The sequence below is a fragment of the Prionailurus viverrinus genome, chromosome A2 (assembly GCF_022837055.1).
Source record: "Prionailurus viverrinus isolate Anna chromosome A2, UM_Priviv_1.0, whole genome shotgun sequence".
NCBI lineage: Eukaryota > Metazoa > Chordata > Mammalia > Carnivora > Felidae > Prionailurus > Prionailurus viverrinus.
In genome coordinates, this window is record NC_062562.1 from 149,888,596 (window position 1) to 149,907,042 (window position 18,447).

At 39.7% G+C, this 18,447-nt stretch overlaps 1 protein-coding gene across 3 annotated transcripts in view; it reads left to right on the forward strand.

Annotated features, from left to right (window-relative positions):
* Window positions 1-18,447, forward strand: part of EXOC4 (exocyst complex component 4) — a 754,902-nt gene that overhangs the window by 296,109 nt on the left and 440,346 nt on the right. The window contains exon 10 of one of the 3 annotated variants that reach the window (XM_047842952.1): window positions 5,083-5,199. The exons of the other annotated variants lie outside the window; for them this stretch is intronic. Coding sequence (XP_047698908.1) covers window positions 5,083-5,165 — 83 coding nt within the window. The 3' untranslated portion in view covers window positions 5,166-5,199. Of the gene's footprint in view, window positions 1-5,082; window positions 5,200-18,447 lie in introns of those variants that run through there. 3 annotated transcript variants of the gene reach the window in all.

Sequence of the window (18,447 nt, forward strand, 5' to 3'; positions counted from 1 at the left end):
TTTACTTTTTTCTGTGATAGCACTTTTCACACCTGTCACTTGTTATTTCTTCCACTTGCAACATTGTTTTTTAGGCCTTTGTTTTTAGTCTATTGTAGTTTTCTGTTAACCTCTCTTCTCCAGAATTTTCTCTCAGATTTTTCATTGACAGTATTTCAGAATTCTATATAAGCTTTCAGATGACAAAAAAAACCATCTACCATTTAAGAAAAATAAAAGTTTGAAAGTGTTCATTTGTAAAAATACAGGTCCTGGCATTCAAAGCCCTTCAGAGTCTTACCTCTAATTTCTCTCAACGTAAATCTCTACGTAAATGTTGGAGGTTTGCCATTCTGCTGTATTTGATCCTCGTGACTTTTCAGGTGTGTGTTTTCTTGGGCCATTTTCACACAAAGATCCAACTCAAGGATTCAAGTCTCATTTCTTCCTTGAAGAGGAAGCAGTGTGGTGTCGTTTAAGAATTTTGTGCAGATCCTTGTCAGTTACTTACTATCTGTGTAACTTTGAACAACGTACTTTCCTCAAGTTTAGATCCTTCATCTGTAAAGGAGACTATTGTATAGGTAAATTTTGAATTAAAAAAAATTTTTTTTTCAACGTTTATTTATTTTTGGGACAGAGAGAGACAGAGCATGAACGGGGGAAGGGCAGAGAGAGAGGGAGACACAGAATCGGAAACAGGCTCCAGGCTCTGAGCCATCAGCCCAGAGCCCGACGCGGGGCTCGAACTCACGGACCGCAAGATCGTGACCTGGCTGAAGTCGGACGCTTAACCGACTGCGCCACCCAGGCGCCCCGTGAATTAAAATTTTTAAAAAGTGAAATGTGAACCATAGTAGTTAGTATTTCTGATTTTTGTCCCTTGGGGTTGTCTCACTCGTTTATTCATTCAGTGACTACTTGCCTTGGCAGGATGCTGGGCTTTGGGGATGTAGCATTGTACGAAGTGGACAGAGGTCCCTGCCATCGTGGAATTTAGCAGAGGTGGATGATAAGCCAGATAAGACATCTTTTATAATGCTGTAACAATGATAAAGGCTAAGGAGGAATATTAAGGCAGGAGAGGAGGCATAAGGGAAGGTTGAAATTTTAGATGGGGTATATGGAGAAGGCCTCTCTGAGAAGTTTTCTCATTAGAAATTCAGAACAAACTCAGTACTTAGGCTGTGACATGCTGTTGTGTGTCTCGATGTGTGTGTGCAATCAGCTTTGACCTCAGTTCCCTGATGGGCTCCTTGCGCAGAGGGACAGACAGTTTGTATTAGCTCTTTGTATTCCTCATCCCTCTTACCCTGCAGTGGAAATACATCATCCTGACAAGGAATTGATAGAATATCAAAATGTAACTGGAAATGGTGGGAAAAGCCAGGCCTTCATATCTAAGAAGAGGTTGGTGGCATCCCTGGGAGTTAAATATTTAATAACTTGTTTCATCTGATTTTTAACAGGCCAGACACTCAGGATTGCAAAATCAGAACCAGAGAGATAAAGACTAGTTGCCTCCATTGGTTAGGCCTTGTTAATTGTTTTTTTTTTTTTAATTTTTTTTTAACGTTTATTTATTTTTGAGACAGAGAGAGACAGAGCATGAACGAGGGAGGGGCAGAGAGAGAGGGAGACCCAGAATCGGAAGCAGGCTCCAGGCTCTGAGCCATCAGCCCAGAGCCCAATGCGGGGCTCGAACTTGCGGACTGCGAGATCGTGACCTGAGCTGAAGTCGGACGCTTAACCGACTGAGCCACCCAGGCGCCCCTTTGTTAATTGTTCTTTAGAGACTGAATGAGGAAGGAAGTACCTTTGAATTCCATAGCGAAAACTGGATCTCTCAGGGGAAATTGAGCTCAGAACTAAGTGAAACGTCACTGCTCACACACAAACTGAACTTGACTGGCCTTGGAAAGCTGGGGAGTCCACAGCCATTTTTATTCAAATCTTTTGTCTGTTTCAAGGTATTTACATGTCAGAGGGAACAAAACTCATGGAGTAAATGGCCAAGTTTTACCATCATTGTTTGAACCCATCAGCAAAATCAGATGATGGCTTGCATCTGTAATTAACAGTTAAATTTGTTCTCCGGATTGCTTTAGCTTCCCGCATACCAGGCAGGAAATTGGAATCTGAGAGAGGAACTCAGAATGTGCAACTCTTATTTCTGGTTCATTTTTGTCCAAAGAAAAGTTATCCTGAGAAGAGTTAAATTTCCTGCCAACAGTGACATGGAAGCTATGTTGTTGCTTTTGCTTCTGTTTTGAACTTTGAAAACAGAAAACCCAGCAAACACTACACTTTGATTAGTTCGAGCATTTTGTTCCCTTAGGGGAGACTGTAGACTATAATTTCATCACAAGAAAAGTAGTGCCTGAGCTGTAGCCAAAGTTTGAGTTTGTTTTTCCCTTGGGGATTTGACATTTTCTGTTTCCTGACATTTTTACCATTGTTAGACACACGTCTTTGTATTCCTGCCCTATATTCATCCCCTCGGGGAATTTGTGTATTTTATCTACTGGAAGGCAGGAATGCCTTCTGTTTTGGACAAGTCATTTAATTGTTAAAATAAATCCACCTATAGTGTAATAGACCAGTCATTAGGAACTGAGCCATGTGGCAGCATTCAGATTCATGAGACCCAGATCCCAGGCTCAATCCAGCAAAGAAATTAAATACCATGTACACAAAATGAGTGGTTTCCCTTTCCCTTCCCTTCCTCACCTGGCCCTTCCACCCCACCCTTTGAAAATATTAAATAGCATCTTAAAAGCAAACAAAATACTTTTGGTTCAGTATTTCTGGCGTGTTATTTATGGTTGTCTGTTTGGGAGGATAAGAATTTATTAGCAGTAAGTACACTAGTAATGAACGACGGCTGCCTTTTTGCCATTATCCTTTATCTGTTTTATATAAATGTCCAGTAAAAAAAAAAAAAAAGTAATGAAGGCCTAACACTTTTTTGCTCCCTTTTTAGCTAATTTGATGTAATTCCACTTTAATTAATGGATATATTATTAATGAATATATTCCATATATATATATACACATGGAGATATAGCATATTTTCCTAGCTGTATTTCCCAGCAATACTGCCTCTTTTCCTTCGTTTCTGACACTGTATTTATTTTGTTTAAAAATACACGTTCTGGGACAAAGTTGCTGATGTGAATTTCTTAAGGGGCTTATTGAACCGTTAGTTTCTGGAAGTGATTTCTCGTAGGTTTGCACCCCGTTGGACAGAAGGCGCAGGTCATTGGATTACAAAAGGTGACATTGGGTTTTGGGACAGTGAATGAATGCAGGTTTGAGAATTGGTTCATTTTTGCCTCATACCGTGGCAACAAGGTGCATACAGACATGCAGACACGGGGCAGTAGCTGTACTGTGTCCTGAGAGCGTAATTTGGGTCTGTGGGACTAACCAGTTCTTGTCATTTTTCCCGTCCAGAACTCTATAGAATTCACCTGCTGTAATTATTCGTTAGCCAACAAAAGTACGGCAAGGTGTGGACTTCAGTTCTCTGTAGCCTTAGGAGCCTTTGGAAAGGATTCTTTTACGGCCACTGTGTTGCACACAGGAGTGTTGACACCTGCAGTTATCTGGAGAGCCCTCGAAAGATCCATCCAACAACCGAATTGATAGATGTTAATCAAAGGGCTTAAATTTTCAGAAAATCGAGGAAGTCTTCCATTTCGCTGGCCGTAATTCTTCTCCGACTTGGTGTGATGTGACGCGCAGGAGACAATGCGGCGAATAGCCACTGCCTCTGTGCCTTAGATAAGTATGGTGGTGCCGTTTTGTTGTTTTTACAAGTGATACGGAGTGAGTAACATCCGCGCGAGGAGAGATTTGTCAAGGCGAGATTGGAGAGGCTGCTTTATTGCTCCGGTTGTAGACTCTGACGTTTCTTCATTAGTCTTGGTATCTCCGGTTCACTATCTGAAATTAACTCTGCTAATCCTTTCCTAGCAGGCATAACCTTCAGAGCCAGAGATAATCCAGCTAGAAATCTGTAAGCCATAGGCCATCTTGCTCCTTGAATTAGTAATGTGTGTATAATTATAAAATGGGAATCACTTTGTCTTGGAGAGTCTGGATTGAGAATAGCTGATGAAGTCCCCTTGTCAGATCCGTATAGTAAAAAATCGTAGGAGATCTTTATGGATGGAAGCTCTTGAATTATGACGTTCCCTCCCGGTTTTAGATCCATCGGTTCTGTATTTTCCATACATCGAAGGGTTGGCTTTAAAAGACAATCCTGTTTGTCACATGCAGTTCTCACAACTCCTGCACCTCACTTTCACAAAATCCTTCTAACGGTGTGTTTCTATGATAGATGAGCAAGCATATTTGAGCAAATACAGTAAAATATACATCTTAGAAACAATATACAAAAGGATCTATTAAGCAAACAAAAAGAAACCTGCGTTGTTTATTAAATATTAAAATGAATTATTAAGTATTAACACAAGAATAAATGCATTCTAATTTCCTTTCAGAATCCACATTTCATGTGGTTACATAAAGACGTAGTAAAATTTAATAATATTTTAAAAACTCATTTATCAGAAAGAAGCCCTGCAAAGCCTAGCTGTGTGTTAGATGAAAATAAGGAATGTGCTCCCAGGAGGTAGAATCGGGGCATAGTGATCAAGAGACTATCTGCAAACCAGAGATACTCCTTTTGATGATTCTGGGTGTCAATGAGAGAAGAATTTTAGAATCTTGCAGTTGCCAGAAACCTTAAAGGGAAACCAGGTTGATGCAGGTTAAATGGTGCTTTCCTTAGACCAAAAGGGGGAAAAGTATGTGAGGCTTACAGATTAGAGAGACGGTAGGTAAGATCTAAAGAGGGAGAAACTAAAAGCTGGTTAGAAGAGATGGGGCAGAAAAAGATTGAGAAAAGATTTCCATGTGGACTTTCCTCTCTTTCTTCTAGCAAGTGCTGAACTTTGTTGTTTGAACTCTGGTCTTTCTAATTCTAAAGCACACCTAACACCAACACGAAGTTCTTCCCTGTATCTGCCACTTCCTGTATCTTCTCGCCAAACTTCTCGACTCTTCGATTTATTTTTTTTTCTTCTTTTTCCTAAGGCATTGACGGAGAGTCTCAGATTTGGAGTTCAGCCGTGATCCTCCCCATCAGGCCTCTGTCCTCTCTGGCTCCGAAGACTTGAAACCCAGATTCCCGCACCTCTGTCTGCCTGTCTTTGTCATAGCTGACGAAGCGTGGCTTCTAAGTGGCCTTGGCCACCTCCCCTGCTCCACCATCTGTCTTCCTCCGGCTTTTCTCTCACCCCCCAATTTTCTTCCTGTGTCTCCCATCTCCCGCCTCACTCCCTGGTGCCATTTCGTTCCCTTCCCCCATAGTGTAGGTACTCCAGTTGTTCTATAGCTCAATCCTTGACCTAACCTGGATTTCTTCTAGTCCTTTAACTGCAGTAGTAGCAATGCTCTTTGGTTACTTGATTTCACATTGCAAAAAGAAATTGTACCATGGACTCACAAGAAATTTTGTGAGAGTTCTGGCTGTTGTTTTATTTCCTAATGTGCTGCCTCGTTTTGGAGAAAAGGCAAAAATAGGCAACATTAACTTTGTTTTATTTTATGTTTTATTTTTTAAATTTATCAAAATTTATTCTTTAAAGTATTTTTGTTTTTTTAAATGTTTACTTATTTTTTTAGAGAGAGAGACCAGAGTGTGAGCAGAGGAGGGGCAGAGCGAGAGGGAGACACTGAATCTGAAGCAAGCTCCAGGCTCTGGGCTATCAGCACAGAGCCTAACGGGGGGCTCAAACTCATGAACCATGAGATCGTGACCTAAGCTGAAGTCACACACTTAACCAACTGACCCACCTAGGTGCCCCATATTTTAATTTTTTAACTGTGTTTTAAAGATAGGGAAAATATGTGTTAAGTTGTTCATATTTGCAAAATGAACAGTAGAACTACTTAAAGTCAGATTTTCCTTCTATTAAATTCCATCCTTTGTCATCAACCTCTATGTTCCCCTAATGCAGTGGTGTATTTTTTGTTTGTAAATTCATGTTTTTTCTTTGTTTTGGGCTTGGGAAAAATGGTATGCTTCTGTGGGGAAATTCTTGTATCATTTTATATGACTCTAGCTATTAGTAATAGAATCACACATCTTCGGGGGGCCTGGGTGGTTCAGTCAGTTGAGCGTCTGACTTCGGTCAGGTCATGATCTCACAGTTCGTGGGTTTGAGCCCCACATTGGCCCTGTGCTGACAGCTCAGAGCCTGGAGCCTGCTTCCGACTCTGGGTCTTCCTCTCTCTCTGCCCCTGCCCTGTTCACACTCTGTCTCTCTGTCTCTCAAAAGTAAATAAACGTTAAAAATTAAAAAAAAAAAAAATGAATCCCACATCTTCCCCTTAATAAAGGGGCTTCCCAATCAGTGTCGCAAGAAGCCCCTTTGGAAGGGTAGGTTTCTGGTTTAGTACAGAGGCCCTGCCTCAGGCTTTGTTTCTCTGCTGTTCTCATGGGGTCTTCCCTTTTCCAAGTGTGGACTTCATTTTCACATTGGCTCCAAGATGGCACCAGTGTCCAAGCACATTAGTTTTCACAGCTATCACGAGAGCTTGTAGGCAACAAAGGTCCACCTCTTCTTGAATTTCCTGCATAAAACAAGAGAGCCTTTCTCAGAAGACGGCATATCTCACTGGCCTAAAGTACAGATTCTTGGCTAAATCTAGCTCTGGCCCTAAGAACAATGGGGTCAGCCTCCTGTATAGCGTGCTGCTGTCCAAAAGAACAAAATCAGGGTTCTTTTGAAAGGCAGAAACTCAGGGGCAGATGTGAATTTGTAACCAGCCAAATTTTCACTTTTGTTCATCTTCTTCAGTATATGTGAACTATCCTTTCAAGCCAGTCAGATCATGGAGATCAAGTTTGCTGAATTGATGTCCATAGAGTACCCACTCTGTTATTGTGGCTAGTTTCTGCTCTAAGTAACGAAGACCTAAAATAACGACGGCTTCTACAATGTAGTTGTTTTTCTATTTTTCCCTCTTAACTTAGAAGTCGAAAGTTACGTAGCTCAGGGATGTATGATGGTCTGGTTCCACAGATTCCTTGTATGGTTTGGTTCCTTCCAAATCATGGTCCTGGCATGAGTTCCAACTCATTCTGTGGCAGAACCATGGTCCGAGATGATGGCCATTGCAGCCACTGAATGAAAAAGGGACAAATTATAAACGGGTCAAATGGCCTGGTCCAGCTGTTTTTTAAGGGCTATCCCAAGAAACTACTACCCAGCACTTCTGCTTATGTCCCATTGACCAAACTCAGTCATAGAGCCACACCTTACTTAATGGAGGGCCAGAAACACAGTCGGTATTTCAACATGCTCCACCTTAACTCAGGAGAACTGCTCGTATGGGAGAGCGATTGTTGGCGACAACTAAGTCTTTGCCACACCCTCCCAGTCTAAGTACTGTTAGTGAACAGATGACCAATTATTTAGTATTTGGACTTCGTTCACCTCCATTTGTTCTTTAGGAAGCTGTACCAGTTTTGGCAAAATGATGCGTGATGTTCTAGAAACTGCAGAACTTGATGTGTATGGTTGTGCTGTCCGGCATAGTAGCATGAATTACATAAGGCTCATTATACAGCTGAGGAACGGAATTTTAAATTTTATTGAATTTTAATTAATTTAAATTAAAACTGATACTGATTCAGTCACTGAAAACTTATAATTATATCTAGAACACCTTAGGTATATGAAACCTACTTTTTCAGTTGCAAATTTTATGAAGCTGAAATACAGATCAGGGTTTTTCTGATGAAAATTTAATGTCTGGATTGGGTTGTGCTCTAAGTATAAAAAGTAACCTAGATTTCAAGGCAGTGTTAAAAAAGAATATAAAATATGTCAATTGTTAAATGTATTCACTTGTTTTTTTAATGTTTATTTATTTATTTTAAGGGAGGAGGCAAGGGACAGAGAGAGAGAGAAAATCCCAAGCAGGCTCTGCACTGACAGTGCATGGGGCTCCATCACATGAAGCGCGAGATCATGACCTGAGCCAACACCGAGAGTCAGATGCTCATCTGACAGAGCCACCCAAGCGCCCCTACATGTGTTTACATGTTCAAATGACATTTTGGATGTGTTAGGTTAAGTTAAAATATTAATGGAATTAATTTGACTGGTTTCTTTTTACTTTTTTAATGTGGCTACTGGAAAATTCTAAATTTTCTAAATATGTGACATATGTGGGTCACATATTTCCATTGTTTATCACTTTTGTAAAGCCTCACCTCTCAGTAGAGGACATGACTCCCATGTGCAAATGAAGAGGCTTGCTAACATTTCCTTTTTTTTTTTTTTTCTGGAAGAAGCAGAAATTCCAAGATGAGTAGAGAAAGCTGTGTTTTAGTTTTTTGTCATATTGTTCTTGCTGAATGTTACTATATTCTTTTCTCTTTGCTGCATTCCTTTCGTTCTCCAGTTGTTCCTCTTGTTTCTTCTACATTGTTCTGACCCTTTCTGGCTTCCCTTTGGCCCTCCCCTCCCTCTGAGAAGCCCTGCTGTCTAATTGCTGTTAGACAGAAGATGACCATACTGTGAAATCTTCATGTGCTCACTGAATATGGTGTACTGTTGTGGTTTTGAAGACAGATACCAAATCAGCCTTTCTGACCTTAACTTCCAAATCTGCTATGAGCTCGTCCTGAACATTGGTTGTTTCTGAGATAGATGGGTACAGATTAAGTCTTTTTCTTGGAATTCGTGGAATGTTTTGTGTTCAAAGCCTACCTTTCATTGTTTCATTTATTTTGGTATCTGCGATGAGATAGTTGGAGGGAAGTGGTATGATTCTTAGTCTACAAAGTACAAATTCATGTCCAACTTGACATCATTTCCCCCTAACTACCAAGTTGCGGGTTAATTATAGAGCAGGTATTGAAAACTAGACAGATCCTTTGACTTTTGAGATGTTTGAATGTTCCTCGTATTGCCTAACATTTTCGTTTGTTTTAAAGTACTAACCATCTGTCAAGATCTTAGGCAAGGTGCTTCACATTTTGGTGTCTTGATTTTTCTCATCAATTGCTTTCCCTCAGTACTGTGAGGCTCAGATAAAAGTATGATTACAAAAGCAGTTTGGACATTAAGTAGCTGTGTCGTTTTCAAGTGTTATTATTTATGTAGACCTGTTTTCTTCTTCAGTGAAATGAGGGTTGCATAGTTTCCCCCTCGCCCGGTCATCTCGATGTGGAGTACCCTCTATCATTCACACTAATGGAGAGAAGCAGTGTCGCACATTTTCCAAAAAGGCAGATCATTAGAAAATCATTTAGAAAATATTTCAGCATTCTCATTTATATAAGGGTCTTTCTGCTGTTCCAGGAATTCATAATTGCAGAATCAAAAACAACAACAAAAATCAGTCATGTTCAGAAGAAAATAAGAAACCTTACAACTTTGCTCTCTCAGCCCTTTGTTCACCCTGCAGCCTATTGTGGGGCAGAAATGCACGTATGTTTCTAACCAGCCAAGGGTTCTAGTTTAAAGCGTTGTAGACTTATTTTCTTAATATTTCAAACCTTTGTCTAGTCAGATAGTAACAGGCTTTTGAGAAATAGCCTCTTTTTTAGCTTCTATAGAAGCGTCAACTACTTACAAATTATACCAAGAAAAGTACACAATTAAATGTTGTCAATATACATTTGAAAGCAGGTTTGCTGTGAGTCATCTATCCTGGGGGGGTCATCTCTTAAAGATTGTCCTGGTAACAGTGCATGGAAGTGTGACAGGTACAGACTCCCTGGCCCACTCTCTGTCCTGTTTATATGTTACTTAAACAAAGAAACAAATAGAACTGGGGTGCCTGGGGGCTCAGTTGTTTGAGAGTCCGACTCTTGATTTCGGCTCAGGTGATGATCCCAGGGTCATGAGATCAAGCCCCATGTCGAGCTTCATGCTCAGTGTGGAGACTGCTTAAGAATCTCTCTCTCTCCCTCTCCCCCTCTCTCCCACTCACACTCTCTCTCGCTTTCTAAAATAAAAAATAAATAAATAAATAAGGAAACTAAGACATAGTTTATTTGGCATATTCTTCTCTCTCTCCCTTTCTCTCTTTTCCATAGACCTCTCTGTGATTGGAGTGGTGTTTTCCAGGATAAAAACTCTGATTGGCTTTTTAGTTAATTGCAGTGCTGAAATTTGATGTCTGTTGGTGTCATTGGCCTGGAATATCACTCATAGTCACATTATTTATATTCAGAGGAATTTCTTTGATTAGCAGAATGATCTGGTGGAAATATTTGGTGCTCTAAAGCAGTCTGTGGAAACATTTGGAGATGTGTATTTCCGTGTGTGTGTGTGTGTGTGTGTGTGTGTGTGTGTGTGTACGTATATGGGCGTATATATTTTTTAAGAATTAAGACTGAACTCATCCCCTTCAATTCGAATAGGCTATAAGTCATCCTGAGTGGTTTCTTCCGCCATTATATAATATATACATACATTTCCTGATGGAAATAATCTTTATCAATACATAAAACATTTCAAAGCGGCATCTCCCTCTCTGCGCCCTCTGCCCCTCTCCTCAGGGCTCCTGGTTGTTGAGAAGAGAAAAGTCCTGTAAGTGAGAGGATAGCAGAGACGATGACCTGTCAGTTTTCTGTTGTTCTTTCTTTCCTTCTACTTGAGGACAGAGAACAGCTCTACTGTGCCCTCTCCAGCTACAGTAGCAGTTGTGGCAGCTGCTGTAGCTTAAGGTATGACCGTGGCCTTTGCCATTTCACCAGGACATAGTCCAAAAATCGAACTGATGGCCGAGTTAAGTCAAGCTTCATGGCTTCCTGAACATCTGGGCCCTGTGTCTATTGCTGGCAGAGGCTCGGCACCAAAAACACTCTACCCCAAATTTCTCTTTTGAAGAAAGCCTCCAGGATCATCTCTGGGACATGGGGACAACCCAATCCAGATCCTGCACCTGCCCACCCAGCTGCTCACCAGTCATACAGGTTCACATTTTCCAGTACTTTCGTTGACCATAGAACCTTAACGGTGTGACTGCGTGCCTCGGTGGTGTCTCTGTGGATGTGCATGTGTGTGTTTGTAGAATATAGACGTGTGAATGTAGAACTGCTGTATGGTATCAAAGAAACGTTATGTACAGAATGTGTATGTACGTAAACTCTTTAGAGTTTTGCTAAATTGGGCCCAGCATGGCGCTGACACATTGGCTCTTATGAAATTGGTTTCTATCAAAGTCTGCCGGTTATTCTTGTACCGGCGGTGGCTTTGATTAAGCACTGTATTAGGGTCATGTCCTAGAATAGCAGCATTTCGAAATCCCTGGCTGTTTTTGAAAGAATTGTGATTAAAGTTCTGGCTGTTTTCCCACGATTACTAATGTCTGCTGAGGGTTGAGTTTCCCTGGTTGTTACTGGCGCTTGAGTCGTGTGGCAGCCCCTCGTGCTTTCTCGCCAACACCAGTGGCATTCTCGAGGGAAGAGTGATTTTCCATTGAAATGTGAGAACCAAAAGCTGTAACAAAATTAACACGGGGTCTAGGGTTTCTGATGTGACTACAGAGCCTGAATGGGAATGTTTCCTAAAGTCCAATTCATCTGTGATTGAATTTCAGACAAAACAACATTGCCGTGATGAGAAGGGAGAGAAACCCATCCAAAAGAGATTATGGATGAACAGGTTGAGGAATGCAATACGGCAGGGGGAAGTCTAGGCAATCAGATGTTTCAGCTTCAGCTGGGGCTTTCTTCTTCACGGGGGTGGTGTTCCCTTGGCACGAGCGCTCTGGGCAGCAGCGTGCTTGGGAAACCATGCTTTTAGGAACTTTGTTTGCCTGCCAGTGGGGAATGGAAAATGAGCTTCTTTCTTATGTGTGTTGAAAACAAGTGTGCGTGTGTATGTGCAGGGATATGCCTCCCTAGGTTTGAAGATATACCGGGAAACCTTGGACTGCAAGTAACTTGTTCTGTGTGTGTTCCGCACACATTTCTAATCAATTTTAACTTGATGAATGAGCGATGTCTCGCAATAGAGGAGGACATGATGGCGAACGTCACGTGATCACAACTGAGTCAATGGTCCTTCTCTCTCTGTCTCTCTGTCTCGCTGTGGGATTGTGGGTGATTGTTTCCCATGTTCAGATGCTTGGTCTCAGGTCATGGTGTTTGGCAGAAATCCGTGATTTTTCAGAACATTAGAAGGTGCCCACAACTGGCACCTGAAGTATCTTTTTTGTGACTTCAAAGCAGCTATGGACAGTCCTTTGCTCTTCTGTACAAGAGTAAGTTTAGGAATCCTTTGCTTCATTCTAGGTCAGGCTGCCTGCAGTTATAGACCCTTTCCTCTGCTGCCTTATTGCCAGTTACATTCAATACTGTCTATGACAAGAGTTTATTAATACTGTACTGTAGTCAAGTTCATTAATGATAGTGAAAGTTCATTAATGATAGTGAAACTCATCTTATCCAGTAACCCTCCTCTCTCTTGTGTCCCTCACACCAGACATGAAGGTTTTCAAAGGTAAGTGCAGGTTAGCTTATTTTCCTTTATGTTTTGTATTTTCTTTATTATTTTGTGTTATATTACAGTATTATAATCATTTTTATCAATATTTTGGGGTTGTGGAATGAATCCTCTGAATTTCCATTATTTCTTATGCGGAAATTTGCTTGGGTATACAAGTGCTTTGGATTACAAGCATGTTTCTCAAATGAATCATGTTCACAAACCAAGGTTTTACTGTACTATGAAGTTATGGTCATCTAAATGAAAGCAATTATTGAATATCTACTACCCGCCCCCCTCCCTCCCCATTAATGATAAGGTCTCTGCCACATAGAAAGAAAAACCATCAGATTAAAAAAAAATGAAGGATGGGGGCGCCTGGGTGGCGCAGTCGGTTAAGCGTCCGACTTCAGCCAGGTCACGATCTTGCAGTCTGTGAGTTCGAGCCCCGCATCAGGCTCTGGGCTGATGGCTCGGAGCCTGGAGCCTGTTTCCGATTCTGTGTCTCCCTCTCTCTCTGCCCCTCACCTGTTCATGCTCTCTCTCTGTCCCAAAAATAAATAAACGTTGAAAAAAAAAATAAAAAAAAAATAAATAAAATGAAGGATGTTAGATATGTGATTTTTTCCCCCATTGCTACCAAATTTAAATCATACATAATTTTATTCTTTGACTTGCTGGTTTTTTTTTTTATAAACATGTGGTTTAACCCATTTTTATTTTAAAATAGATTTAGATTTATAGAAAATTTGCAAAGATAGTGCAGGATTTCACATTAGCTCACATCCAGTTTCCTGTCTTATTACTGTCTCATCTCATTATGATTTATTATTAATGAACCAGTGTGCTACATACACTATTATTAACTATGGTTCATTTTTTTTCAGATTTTCTTAGTTTTACTTTTTTCCCCCTCTATGTTCTCATTCAGGATACCTCATTATTATATTTAGCAATCATGTCTCCTTAGGACATTCTTGGTTAGAGTTTATAAAAAGTTCCTTTGGTCTTGAGAATTTTCAAGAGTACTTTTCAGGTATTTTGTTCTCCAGTTGGTATTTACCTGATGTTTCTCTTAAAATTAGCCTGGAGTTACGTGTTTTTGAAGAGAAAGACTGCAGGAAGCACTTCATATCAAAGGCACATGTTCTCAAGATGACTAATTTCTGTTGATGTTGATCTTGGTCATCTGGTTGAGGTGGGGTTTCTCAGGTTCCTCCTCTTTTCCCCAGTCCATTCCATATGTACTTTTTTGGGGAGAATGTCACTATATGCAGCCCATACTTCCTAGTGTTTTTACCTTTGGAAATTTTAGGCCTTAGGTATTTATTTTCTAACCATGTGGGTTAGAAATTCCTTGAGGGTAGACTTTTTATTTTCTGTCATTGTACCATTCAGAAATGGTTTTATAATACCTATCTGTGGGTTGATTTAGAATTTACCCTTTGTGCTCTACTAAAATATAAATTGAAATTTTAATTTTTAAGCTTAAATGCAGTGATATGCAAATACCTAAAATATCTTGAGAGAGTTACGATCTTAAAGAATTGACATACTTGATACTTCTTATTCAGCTCTTGTTTCATGTTTAATTTTTAGGGCTGATTTCAAGATAGAACAGTGGACCATGGGATATATGCACAATAGTAGGTGTGTATATATGTGTGAAATTTAGAGACTAATTCATCAGTTATTCAGTAAATATTTTTTGAATAGCCTCTTGTCAGATGTTGTTATAGGTGCTTGAGATACAAGGACAAACAAAACAGTTTCTATAATCTTTTATTATTTTAATTTTAAATGTTATTGAGATAAAATTCACATACCATAATATTCACCACTTTATAGTGTAAAACTTAATGAGTTTTAGTATGTTCATAGAGCTGTGTAACCATTACCCGTATCTAATTCCAGAAGATTTTTATCACCCCCAAAAGAAACCCATCTCTATTATTAGCACTCGCTCTCTATCCCTCCTTCCCCCCCTGACATCCACTAATCTATTATTGATTTGCCTATTCTGGACATTTCATATAAATGAAACTATATATGGCCTTCTGGGTCTGGTTTTGGTCACTTAGCATAATTTTCCAGTTCATCTATTGTGTAGCATGAGTCAGGACTTTGTCCTGTTTTGCAGCTATAAGGAAGGCTGTCACAGGAACAAGTAGGGAATGGGAGGTGGAACAGATTGTGTTGTTGGACATACTACATTAGAGTCATGCCTACTAGAATTCCAGTGGAGATCCTGAGTAGTCAGCTGGACATCCAAGTTGGGGTTCGGGAGAGAGATCTAGCCTGGAGACATGAATTGAGGCATCATTCGTATGTAGATGATACTTAAATAGAATCTCCTGTTCTTGTGTCTAGAGCACAGAAGGGTTCAGGGGTTGAGCACTGGGGTACTTGAATGATAAAAGGTCAGGAAGATGAAGGAATCGGCAAGAAAATGGAGAAGGACTGATCAGTGAGTAAGATGGAGAATCCAGAGATTATAGGGTCTTGGTAGCTAAGTGAAGAAATTGTTTCAAGAAAGGAATGGTGCTGCTAGATCCAGCGAGAAAGATGAAGACTGAGAAATGTTCGTTGACTAAGACCATCTTGAGAGGGTGCTTCCATCCTACCATCCAAAGAGTGAACATGAGGGTTCTAGAACTATGCATATTCTTAGCACTTTCACAGCCCTCATTCCCCCCACAACTGTTAACAGGCTCATGTCTGTAGTCTCTTCCATGCCATCATGCCCTGTATCTCATCCATGTCAGTGACCACAAAGAGCCCAGGGTTCCCCACTTACCCAGCATAGAAAGGCCCCTTGTCCCCAGTACTGTGCTCCACATTTCCATTTCCCTCCTCCATCCTCTGTCTGAATTTACCTGTCTCACCATTGCAAATCTCTTACATCCCAAACACCTCTATTGAATGTTCCTTTAACCTTCTTCCTAGAGCAATTGGAACTAAAACCTCTTAGCACCTTGAGAGCCTGCTTCCCTTGCTGCTGTTGTAAATAGTGGCTCTTTCTGCCCCACAGAGACACGTGATAGGTGCCTTCCTTGCCTCTTCCAGACGGTTTTCTCTCTCTTCTCCCTAAGAATTCCCACACCTGCAGATGGTTCCGTCTGTTATTACTCCTTGTAGTTATTTTGAGACCCTAGGATTATTCCATCTTTTCCTAGCTATAGATCGCGCCATATGTACTTGTTAATAATAGTTTCTCCAGTTTGGGCAAACCTCAGTGTTTCAGTCCGACCTCACTGTTTTTTACAAAAGCAAGGACAGTTTTTTGAGACTGGGTTTTGAAACATTAGTAAATATGGAAGATGACAAATGTATTAGTCAAGCTCCTGGTGTACTGACCTGATCTTAAAGAAATGCATGAATTTTAAGTGGTTTGTGTAGTTGAAAGGAGAACTTAACGCATGTGTCAGATATGCTGATCAAATGATAAAGTGAAGGGAAATTGAGCCTCAACCTTTTGTGCAGCCAGTGAAAGTGAAACATTGCAGTTTTCTGAGGCAGATGGAATGTGAACAACTAATAAATCAGGTTTTGAAACATCGAAGAACAACTTATTTCAATGCATATGGGGTTGGATCTTAGACAAGATAGTACTGGGAGTAAAAACAGATAAAGTAGCATCAGAAGGACATTGTCCCTAAGCATCATCTGCATGACAATATTTAAATCCATATCATGGCATCAGGCTCAGAAATTGAGTAAACAAATAGTTGCAGTGTGCCAAGGAGAGCCTTGGAGATCTCCGTGGAGTTGTACATGAAAGAGATCAGAGTGAAATTGTATTACCACAAGCATTCTGTGATCATTCTAGCATTTCCTTCTCTATTGTGCTTTAAGAAGATCAGAAGACTATAATCACTTTATAGGCTTCTCATCAGAAGCATTTAACAGTAGAAATGCTAATTATTATAATGGACAAATTTGCATCAGTGCTTGTGAACCCGCTTTGTGCCTGGAATGTATGCTGTATGATCTCTTGTTCACAGAGTGATTTAAAATGGACTATTGTGTAAAACTACATACATCTCATGTATAAGATAGATTTGGGGAAGAGAACAAGCATGGCTCGGAAGAGGTGGGGGAGAAAAAGCAAGCAATACTTAATATCATTAAGTAATTTTAAGTCCTTTGTTGACCTTTTTTAGTTAGAAGTGGAGTAAGAAAATTTTTCTTTGATTTTTTTTTTAATAAAGCATTTTTAATAGAATATGCTTCAACTTCAAGTTGTTCAAAGTTTTATAGCATAATTTTCCTGGGATTTTGTTTTAAGCTCCCTTCTGGATCTTTAGCTTAATATAGAACAATTTAATCTGAATTTAGGACTGTTTTTTGGTTGGATAAATAAACAACAGGAAAAAAATTATTTTCTCTTGGAAAAACCAGGAGGATGAATATAGTGAACATCTTCTCTCATATTCCTCCAAGATACCTCGGTTAACAATTTATTTGATTACCTCATTTGAGTTGGTGGGCAATTTCTTTCTGTCTTCTCAGAATAGTTCTATATTTATTGTGCTCATCAGTTGAACACTATGTTAGTGCATTAGGCATCATATGTAAATAGGAGATAAAAAGACCTTGCCTTCAAGATGGTCACAATCCCTGGATGGAAAGAGAAAAAAACAAAACAAAACAAAACATTGAATTGTTCCAAAATGCCATGAAGATAAAGATGAAATTGAACATTAAAGTACAAGATGCATGAGATTTGTTTGGCAGGACAGTCATTTGTCCTGGGCCTAGAATGTAAAACTTTTCTCCAGTTATAATAAACTTGTGACCAACTTGTACCCATTTGTGATGTTTTGCTCTCAGCCTGTCTTATGACTTGACACTGTAAGCGTATGTTAAGTCAGGTTATTTCTTCCGTTGGGTAATTTGAGACTATTGAGTGCTACCCCCTGAGCTTTTCTTGTTAAGCTCCGTGCTTCTGATGATGAACATGGAGTGTCCTGCCGTCAGTCAAGCCTTCTAGGTTGCCCAAATCGTGGCTTACTGAGTGTGTGTTATTTCCCAGGCCAGTACTCAACAAAACAAATGTAAAATGACTAACAGTGGGTGTTTACCTTGGGGTAGTTTTCTTTAATAGGAGAACAATTAATATTATGAATGAACGCAGTGATAGATATCTGTGCAAGGTCAAATACAGAACTCCAAGAAGGCCTGTGGCTTTACATTACTTTGGAATGGGAGAGGACTCAGGTTTGTCCTGAGTAGTTAAATGGTGTTCTTATCCTCCAACTGTTAATAATAATAAATATGTATTCAGACATGCCAAAACAGGATTTAGGAGGATGTTTACTAAGGTCTCTAATAGAGCCGCAGAAAATGAATAAATGTTTTCTGTGTTAAAGCTAACGAGTGTATTTCTGGCAGCTTTGTTTATTTTAGGGTGTGAGGGAGAATTTCAAACAAACGCAAAAGTTGGGGAAATGGGGTGTGTGCGTATCTTGTATATACTCATCACCCACATTCATTAGTGATTAAGATTTTATTTGCTTCATCTCCTATTTTCTTTTTCTTTTTAATTCTTTGCTGAGGTATTTTAAAGCAACTTCCAGACATGATGTCACCTTATCCCTGAACCCCTAAATATGCATCTTTGAATGCTAAGAATACTTTCTTAGATGTACACAGTTCTGACAATTGTTTAATATTGTCCTGAGCCATATGGAGATTTTGAGAACTCTAATTATGTATTTTGCCTTTATTTAGGGCTCATCCATTGAAAGGAGGTGGTAAAGAAAGGAAATAACTTTTGTTATGTGAAATTCAATATAAAAATACAAAACCTCTTCATATTATTTACGTACTTAAAATGAACTTGTAGTTGAACTTAAATTGAACTTGCAGTTATTCAAGATTTTGATTCGGATATTAACCCTGAATGATTTTTTAGCTTTTGTGAATTTAACGTGTTCCAATT